General features: G+C 40.1%; 1 protein-coding gene across 1 annotated transcript; it reads right to left on the reverse strand.

Annotated features, from left to right (window-relative positions):
* Positions 1-4,787: 4,787 nt before the first annotated feature.
* On the reverse strand, positions 4,788-7,874 carry txnl4a (thioredoxin-like 4A). The gene is made up of 4 exons (XM_080484426.1): positions 7,759-7,874; positions 7,425-7,593; positions 6,012-6,115; positions 4,788-5,222 (listed from the first exon to the last, which is right to left on the reverse strand). The coding sequence occupies exons 2-4, from the start codon at positions 7,575-7,577 to the stop codon at positions 5,051-5,053; spliced, it is 429 nt and encodes a 142-aa protein (XP_080340552.1). The 5' UTR covers positions 7,578-7,593; positions 7,759-7,874; the 3' UTR covers positions 4,788-5,050.
* Between the last annotated feature and the right edge of the window lie 2,202 nt (positions 7,875-10,076).

Genomic DNA, 10,076 nt, shown 5'->3' on the forward strand with positions numbered 1-10,076 from the left:
GTCACCGCGAATACATATTTTAAGGTTTGAGCTCAACTTCTGTCCCAAACCAAACAAGATTTCTTTCAGCTCCGTCCTCATTTTAGTCCGGCTTTGTACAAATCTCTGTGTACATTTTCTTTTCTTTTCTTTTTTTTTAATCAGGCAATCTTCTCTGGAGTCGTCATGGGATGGTGCAGCATGACTCAAATCCCACAAATGTTTCCGTCTTCAAAAGGAGAAAAAACTTTGAAGGAACAGATATGGAAACAAATGACCAAATGTCTAAAACACATCAAAAGTCTAAGTTCAAATAGGCAACTTTTTGAGAAACGCAACTTCTTGATATCTCTTTCTCCATTTAGACCTCAGAGACACTGCTCCAGCGCACGCACACCACGACCGCAGTGAACCGTTCTCCTGCACATACTTCATCCAACGTCGTCGTCCGTCAATACGAATGTCGTTGTGCTCACCGCCTATTGTTCCCTGCACGCGTGTGTTTGATTTCATTACAAATTCAGTCAACAGCGCCCTCTAGTGGACCTATTTGAAAACGACATACTTTTGAGCGTTTCCGCCGTGGCCGTGTAAGCGGGCGTCAGTCTCGAAACGTTGCCGTGTCAACGCGAAACCTTTAAAGTCTTCATCTGTTGTTTCCTCCCGGAAAAAGAGGATTTACCGTCCCTCCTCTGGGCGAGGGGTCGGCCCATCAGAACTGGGGGAAGTCGCTTCGGATTTCTGTTTTTCTTTGTGGACTAATACACATCGGCACGATGCGTTACAAATATCATTTCCTCATCATTCCTGGCAGATTCCTAACATTCTTAATGTGAAGTTTGGATGTGTTGTGTCACCTTATGACTGCTACTTATTTGTAGCCTGGCAGAAGCGTAGAAATGACACATGCGTGACGTCACTGTGACTTTTACCTTCACGTGTTAAACACACTGAGGGCGGTGATCCAGGCTGACTCCGAGGCCGGTGGCTAAAAAAAAAATGGGATGTGACACATCTTTAGGAATAAACCGTGACCAAAGAGTTACTGCGTGAAAATGAAGCGAGTTAACTCGTTATATGTGCATGTGTGTGTGTGTGTGTGTGTGTGTGTTTGCATCTGTATTAGTGCCAACGGGGGAAGCTGCACGGGTGGTGGTGGGGCTGGGGTGTCCCAGAAATTGGCAGCCGCCTCTCGCCCCTTCCCCCCACGCTGGGCATCCACATGGATGGTGACAGACCCGAGAAGGAGGAGGAGAGGAGGTCGGGAAAAGGAGAAAAAGATGGAAGGGTGCCAGCGGAAGACACTCCGATCCTTGCGGCCGTCTTTGTGCAGCCCCACTTTAACGCTATCAGTCGAAAACAGATCCTGGATTAATACAGCTTTAGGATCGAGCGTGCATGTCCCTCACATAGCCGGCGAGGGAAAACAACTCCTCCTGTTTCTCCACACTCTGCTCTTTGCGTCCTGCTGTGCGTCTAGACCGGAGTTTCCCCAGTAACCCTTGATCGTCCAGACCGCTCCTCCTCCCCCCCGCCCGGAGGCTGAGCTGATTAACAGTAATCGGGAACAACAATGCATGATAATGCGAATTATAATTGGACCAATGGAGGCGGCCTTTGGCCCCCGTGCTCCATATGAGGACGGTAGTACAATAATGGCGTACATGAGCCCTGCGGGGACGGGCCAGACAAAGACAAAGCCACGGCAGACTCGAGGTTAATGTGAGTGGAAATGACATGGGAGGCCTGGAGGGGGTGTAAAGAAGTTCCCAACATGGTCTGCGCACAGTGAAAGATGAGGAAATCGGTTTATTTTGAACTGTAAATATGCTGGGGCCTGCCAGTGGACACACATTCAGGCAATGAGGTCATCCCAAAAAGCACTCAACCCACAAAAACTGAAGAGTGGATTGTCTTTTTTTTTTTTTTCTTTTTTTTTAAGAGATCATGTGGTTTTTACAGTCAAGCAGCCAAGTGTGGTCAGGGTGTTGGGTTTTTGTAGCGTCGTGTCGGCTCTCTCAGGTCCTTCTGGTTGGCCGGCTGCTGTTCATCCAGCACACACTCACACACACACGCACACGCACACGCACACACACACACACACACACACACACACACACACACACACACACACACACACACACACAATTACACAGCAGCAGCAGTGGATCTCCGGAGAGGATGAGCGCATGCACACATGGCGTAAGACGGACAGTGAAGAGACAGAATCTGTCTCCTTTCACCTCGTCTGTCACTCCGTCTCCTCCGTGTTCATTTGCAAAGAGCTGTAAGAGACGAAGCTGACAGCTAAAGAGAATTAAAGTCCTCGTATCCCCCTCATAGATTTGTCTTGAAGCTCCATGTGATACGACACAAGTTGAAAACGGTTTACTCACTCACTCACTCACTCACTCACTCACTCACTCACTCACTCACTCACTCACTCACTCACTCATTCATTCATTTTTTGTTCCTTTCATAAAAGCAAAGAAACTTTTACAACAGTACACCCTAAATGATCAGAAACACCTCAATGATTGGAAGGGAACAGCCAGAAGAAAGATATTCTTATATTTAGCTGCCCGCAAATATTATTACAACCTACTAAATCCTGTATTTGGGAATTCCAGATTCGTACACCAGCAACTGATATACACATTTGTTTCAAATTAGTCCGAGCAACTTGGTGCTTAAAATCGACTCTCCTCCCTCCTTCTGAAGTGAACACAATTCATTTTTGCTGGTTTGCTGGTAAAGTTCTATTTTTGGCATTGAACATGATTAGCAGTGTCTGCAATTCTGTTATTTCTCTACGTTTTATTAACTCTAATTTAACAAATAAACTGTCGGTATGTTCCCTGAATTTGACCCTATGGAGGATTCGAATGGCTCTTTTTTACAATATATGATATTGCTCTTATATGTGTCACCACACAGTTCTGCGCAATAACTGAAGTGAGGCAATATCAGTGAACAATACAACGTTCTCATTGTTTTGTGATCCAACATGTATCTAACTTTATTTAAGATCAAAATATTCTTTGACAGTTTGTTTTTTAACATACGATCCGTGTGATTTCCATGTCAGATTTTTCCCTCTTGATGCATGAGTGTTAGCAGCTCTTCTATCCTTTAAAATACAATCATTTGTTTTTGTTCTGCTGGGGAAGTAGAATCTGATAGATTTTAAAATTAACAAGAGGAGATGTGTTCAGCAGTGAGGAGTAGAACGGTCTGAGACCCGACTCAAACCAGGGTTTTTTCTTACTGAGGCGAATTCTAACCAATCTACAGTCATTTTTCATTAAACTAATGCATCTTGGTTTCATTGTAAATACCTTTGTTTTTTGATTGTTAAACAGAATTGGCAGAAGAAAGAACGGAGAAGCAATAATTAATAATAATTACAATTTTGGGGTCTGGTTATTTTAAATCATGATTGTTTTGCAGAAGATAAAACTGTGATTCAGACTGGTGGTTTCATGAGAGTAACAAATCAATAAACGTGGTATCAAAGGAAAAAAAAGATTCGCTCGTGACGTATGTTAAAACCAAAAACCTTTTCCCAGAGGACATCAGCTCGGCTCTGCTGCATGTGCACAGTGTCCTCATTATAATCAGATAAGACAAGATGATTTAAAGCTTTTAGTGCATTTATTTACTACACCAATTTAATAAGTCATTATTTTCTACACTTAAAGCATCGCTTGTATTGATTTGACACCGTCTGTTTTCTTGAATTTAGCTGCACTTTGAATATTTTCTGTGTTTGATTTTATTTTCTATTCTGGTGTTTTGTTATGTTCAGTTTTTCACCTGAATTCAAGTTACTTGTTTTTGCACTTTATGTAGGATTTTGATCCCTTATTTCATTTATCATTTAAATGTTGCAGTAGTGGCTTAATACGATGGATTTCAATACAACCCATTTGTAGAATATTACATTGAAATACTGAAATCCCCAATATACTACTGAAGCCTTATCAAAACGTTTTTCATGACTTTTTCTTTTTAATTTGTGTGACTTACTATTGACAATGAAAATATACACCTTTATATCATTTAAAGTATATTTTAAAAAAACAACACACAACTATTTTGCAATTTATGGCTTCCACGTTTCTTTGAATGGAAAAAACTCCTTTCTATAAAGCATGTGGCATTTTTGAAACGTGCACTAAGAAGGGTGAAGCGTGCTGGGAATCCTATACAAGCAACACTAAACTTAAATTCTAGTACAACCTCTTATTCATCTATTCTGTCATCCATTTACGTCGATGAGGTTGGAAGAACCAAGAAATGCTGAAGATAACAAATCTGCTCACTTTGCCTGGTGAAGCAGGGTTAGTGTCCTGAAACATCTCTGCCTCCATCTAGTGGACACTTTGGGGAAGTGCATTCTCTGATCATTTGCACATCGAAGTTGAAGAAAGATCATTCCAGTATATATTGGACAAAGGGTGTTTGGAGATTATTTCAGAGAGAATAGATTCATGGATGTGATGGAGAACGACATGCAGATGATCCACTGTGAGGTCACAGCCAAAAGATGAACAAGATCTTTACTGTGTGAGATATGTACTGGATATGCATATGGACATGTGAGACGCTATTGTGTGTGTAAACTCTGTGGGTTGAAGCCTTCTAGTGGATTATTGTGCTCATGAGAAAGTGTTGAATAATCACATTTCTACAGTCACAATAGAGGCAATCAGCCAAGACGGCCCAACTCTGCATGTTGGCTTCTGGAATCAGGAAGGTGCTTTTTTTTTCTTTATCTATTCTTGGAAACAAGACTCAGAAGCACCAATTTGTAAAAATGCATGTTTAATACACCATTTAAATACGAGTCTGTGTTAAAAAAAAAAAAAAGCATGTTGAAGAAATCAAGTAGTTTAAATCGACACACACCAATTGCCGAGTGTAACGCGATCACAACACTCTTCTTTCATAACACAAAACAAAAATGCTGAAAAACTTATTCCATGCCGTCGTCTCTCTGTTGTGTCACAAAGTGTCAATAGGGGGAACAAAAAAAAATTGAGGGAAAAAAAAAACAACAACAAGAGAATCAATATCTGTATTTTGTAGAATAATCCTTTGGAGACACCACCAGACCTCGTCCTTTCCTCGCTCCTCGGTACACCGTTTCAACAATGTCTATCATCTCTTGCTTGTCCTCCATCGTCCAGTTGATTTTGTTGTTGTTTCCAGTACCCAGATCGATCATGATGTGTTTGTTCCTGCAAGGCATCGGCAAATAAGTTCACGTGGAAAGACTCTAGTTTCACTGAATGTTTACAATTAGAATTAACGAGTCCGCAGACGGAAAACTATTGTTCACAAATACACAAAATGTGTTTTATTGACTCTAAAATACTGCATTGTGTGCAGAATAAAATATCTCAGCCGATCTTGCGGTGAACTGAAACAAGCGTTTTCCTGAAGTTTCTTCGGTGCAAGCAGAAGTGAGATTTGAGCCACTCTGTATCAGTGAGTTGTGATCTTTAAAGCCCATCACAATACGAGCACAAACAGGAGGGGACAATCCGGCCCAGTAAACACGACAACGTTTTCAAGTCAAATCTGAAAACTTGTGTTTTGTTTGTCCGAGCCGCTGACAACGCAACTTTTTGAAAACTCTGTCTCCGTGGAAAAACCCAACTTTTCTGAAACGCAGCTGAACCGATTTCTTATTAAAACAGTAGAAAACATGCTTCTCATCAGCTCCTGTTCTCTTTGGTCCTCCTTTTCCTTTTTAATAGTAAATTAAATTCTAAACCTTTGACGTATAAACACGTCAACAAACATTTTTATTCGACTCTTAATTTCACTTTTGACTCCTCGCAATGTTGTTGCACAATCGTACAAACTGCTACTTGTTTACATCCAAGTAATCCTACCAATTTCCCGTGTTCAGATCACTTCATCCCGCTAGAACTGTGAACGCAGCTTGAACCCCATTCAGCAAATCATTCATTTCTGCAGTTTTCACATCTATAATGAGCCGGCCGAATACTTGGGAGGCTCACCTGAAGAAGAACATGACGGTACAGGGGTCGTACAACTCGTACATCTTGTTGAAATCAGGCACTTCTGTGATGTCCACCAGGTAAATGACAGCGAAGTTCTTCACCTGGCAGGAGAGAAATGAGACGTTTTAACATGACAGAAATGACTGGGAGCAGAATCCTGGGTTATAAACTGTAATGGAAAAAATCAACAATGATCTGCACTCTGGACAAGGAGCCTTGCATGTTTTCTAAAGTCTGAACCTTTCAGATGGTTTTCAGTGACACGAAGACATCCGGAAAACAGTCAGTTTGGGTTTTAATGTGCTTCATTCACGGTCAGTCTGCTGACAAGATGAGCCCCGTCCTGGTCAAGGAAATGGTCCTCTAGCAGAAGAGGCCACTGTACACCAGGTCAATCTTTATTTACAAAACATTGTTCAGACAATAAACTGGAACTCAGAAATGATTGACTCAACATAAAGGAAACCTACTTGTCCACAGCAGTAAAAATGAATAGGAAGGTCAATAAATGCCTGAAATAGTTTCATAAAATACGTCAATAAAAGGTGGTAAAAAATCATATCAATATAAGGGAAAGTTAAATATTTATCAGTTTATCTAAAACATGAAGATATAAACATAAATGTTAGCATATAAAAACAATCCCAATAGAGTCCAAGAGTAGTAAAATAGATCAAATAAGGTCAATGTGATTGGAGATAATCGCTCGTAATTTAATATTCAACTTGAAAGATCACTTCCACTTACTCAGCTCTAGGATGTGTTTTATTATTTAGCATTGTACCACTAAAAACGTGCACATTTTTCTTTACATCTTGCCGCAGTATGTTTACAATATCTTGATACAAAATGACTGATGGCAATCAGTCCAATGAGTTGTAGTTTCAATTGCACATTTGTGCTGCTGCCTTATAATCTAAGAGAAGCTAATAGATTACCTGAGAGATCCAAATCAGTTGATATCCTTAAAATTGAATGAGGAGTCAAGCCTCAGCAACAGTTGCCGCTACAGGACTGTTCCGGGTGTTTTCTTAAGGATACAAGGCTCAGATCAGTGGTGTCAAACACTTTTTAGTTGTTGGACCACATACAGAGTGGGCTGGACCAATAAAATAGTGCCTTTAAATACTTTCTTTTTGTTGTGGCACAGAGTATTTGTGATGAAAATGTCTATTTTTGCAAAACCAAATAATGTCAACATAAAGCCAATAACAATGATACCATATGGTGCAAAATAAAATGAAATTATATTTTTTTATAATAAATCCAGTGTGGTTTGGACAATGGGAACTCCTCTGAGCAGCAGGTAGTTAATAACAGAGAAACAAACATTGCTTGTAGTTGAGTTAGTTAGTGTGTTGTAGAAGGTAAAACTCTAACTCGGTCCAGTTTGTAAAACAGATCACAAACCTTTTCTGCGATGCTGTAAAGAACTTCGTCCATCTTCATACACGTCGGGTCCCAGTCGTGTCCGAAGCGGATCACCAGCACCCGGTCCTCCTCGGACAGGATGGCCTGGTCGACCTGCCAGCCGTTGTGGAGATGTGGGAGCATGTACGACATCTTGCAGCTTGGTAGTCTGAAAGTGAAAACAAGTTTTTAGAGTAAACCACGCACACATGCATTATGAACAGGACACGGCTAGCGTGTTAACGGTAGCTCGCGTTAGCCACAGGAAAGTCTGGAAGGTGAACAAAGTAAGTAACACTTCTACATCATTTCAATAAATTTCACAAATACTTACTATGAGGCGCAGAGAAACTGTGATTGAAATCTGGAAAATGTGCTCTGAGAGGTAGATATAAAGCTGAATTAGCTCAAGTTAGCTGCTACTGTTGTTAGCTTGAACGCACACGGCGCGTTCCTATACGCGTGGCGTCATCAAATGACGTGCCTACGTCATTAAGCGTTTCTTCATATCCGGCGAGTTATTTTTGTGGATTCACAGTAAAAAGAAAAAAAGGTTTTTTTCTTCTTAATTAACCGCACAGCCTCCACAAAATATGATGTAAATGTGTTTAAGTAAAACACAATTCTGCAGCATTACTGCTTTCACAAGTTACTTCTTTATAAATTTGGTAAATATTTGAAAACATGGGCAATTTGGTTTCTCCTTGTTCAAGAGGTACCGATCCATGGACATAATATGTTTTATACTTTTTTAATGGTGTAGCACAGGAAGTCACGTGTTCTTTATACAGGAAGTAAGTCTTACTTTTTTTATTCTTATTTTTGTAATTAATTTATATGGAACATTACAAACAAATAAAGGTAGAACACAAACACACAGTCACTAATATAAAAAGTTAAGCTTCTTTGTGTGCTGCTTCTCTAATACAGGAAGTCACTTAATCTCCATTGCTTTGTGTAGTTATTCAGTATTAAGACCACTTTTATTTTATTCACCACTGTAACTGACCTCTATGCCACTTATGACTCAGGTCAACTTCTAATCTCTATTAGTAGAATAAACATCTCTATGGAGGAGCTTAATGGGGAATGTGTGACTGCAAACAGCCTTCTGGAGAACCTCACTACAGAACCTCATTACAGTACCTCACTACAGTACCTCATTACAGAACCTCACTACAGTACCTCTTACAGTACCTCATTACGGAACCTCACTACAGAACCTCATTACAGAACCTAACTACAGTACCTCACTACAGTACCTCATTACAGTACTTCATTATGGAACCTCACTACAATACCTCATTACAGAACCCCACTACAATACCTCATTACAGAACCTAACTACAGTACCTCATTACGGAACCTCACTACAAAACCTGACTACAATACCTCATTGCAGATCCTCACTACAATACCTCATTGCAGAACCTCATTACAGAACTTCACTACAGTACCTCATTACAGAACCTCACTACAGTACCTCGTTACAGAACCTCACTACAATACCTCATTACAGTACCTCACTACAATACCTCATTACAGAACCTCACTACAGTACCTCACTACAGTACCTCATTATAGAACCTCGCTACAGAACCTCAGAAGGAAACATGGCAGTCCAAGAGAACAGCAGAGGTTCCAGTTCCTCCCCAACATTCAGGCTGTTGAGTCCTTTGCCCTCAGCATCCAGCTTCTACTGGGCTTGTGGAGAGGATTTCTTCTGACATGAATAAGTGGACTGGTGTGCGTAACAAATGTTCTGCTGAATTAATTAGAAGTGAGCTCATTGTCGGCCTTAAATACTGAAATGTCTTGCTCAGAGTTTGAAAGACAAACAACTCTTCTCAGCAGCAAGAGCGCCACAGAGATACAAATGGAAATAGTCTGTCTTTACATGATGTAGCATTGAGCTTTTGAGTTCATGAGTTCAATCTTTGTTTTCTTTTTTTACGTCAACTGTAGCCTACTGTCATTCACTTGGAGGAACAAATAATTTAAGTTTAGAACTTTTCCACAGACTTTCTGTTTGCACTTTTCTTATTGCACTAAATGTGCATTATAACAGGAATGTTCTGCTTTCTATTGTCTTCTATTAATTAATACAATTCTAAGTACATTTTTATTTATTCTGTTGTAATTTAAGCCAGACAGAGTTCTGTTAAAGAAAGATATAGGAAGCAAGACAGGTTTCTATTTAAGAAAAATAGAGATTTTATTCTGTTAATTCTCTTATTTTCAATGTGTTCATATAAAAAATAATATGCATCTACTAAAATCCAGGTTCAAGTCAAATAGTAAAAGAAAATGTTTCACACACAGACAAAAGAGCTAAAAAGAATTCACCACGCCAGAAAGGGTGAACACAACCGGGTCGGCCGGCCTTACCAGTGAGGTGTCTCTTATTTTTTTATTCAGGGAGTTGGCAACCCTCGCGTGAAGCAGCCGGCAGATTTTAAAACATCATTTCATATAGGTATACAACCAGTCAATTGACATAATTTTAAGTCACTTTATATTGTCTGTAAAACTGAATCTTTCTCGTGTCCCGCAACTCTACACAGGATGTCACATCACTTGAGCGGAGGTTAGTCTTCTTAAAACGGAAGGCATGTTGCCAGTTTTGCACGTTGCACATTATTTAGCTAATGA

The sequence above is a fragment of the Lipophrys pholis genome, assembly GCF_963383615.2.
Source record: "Lipophrys pholis genome assembly, chromosome: 17".
Lineage (NCBI taxonomy): Eukaryota > Metazoa > Chordata > Actinopteri > Blenniiformes > Blenniidae > Lipophrys > Lipophrys pholis.

Excerpts from the sequence above, each read along its gene's own strand:
- txnl4a (XM_080484426.1), bottom strand. The coding sequence starts at position 7,577 with ATGTCGTACATGCTCCCACATCTCCACAACGGCTGGCAGGTCGACCAG. Across the intron at positions 6,116-7,424 it reads TTTACAGCATCGCAGAAAAG|GTGAAGAACTTCGCTGTCAT; the intron begins GTTTGTGATCTG and ends CTCTCCTGCCAG. Across the intron at positions 5,223-6,011 it reads ACCGTCATGTTCTTCTTCAG|GAACAAACACATCATGATCG; the intron begins GTGAGCCTCCCA and ends GATGCCTTGCAG.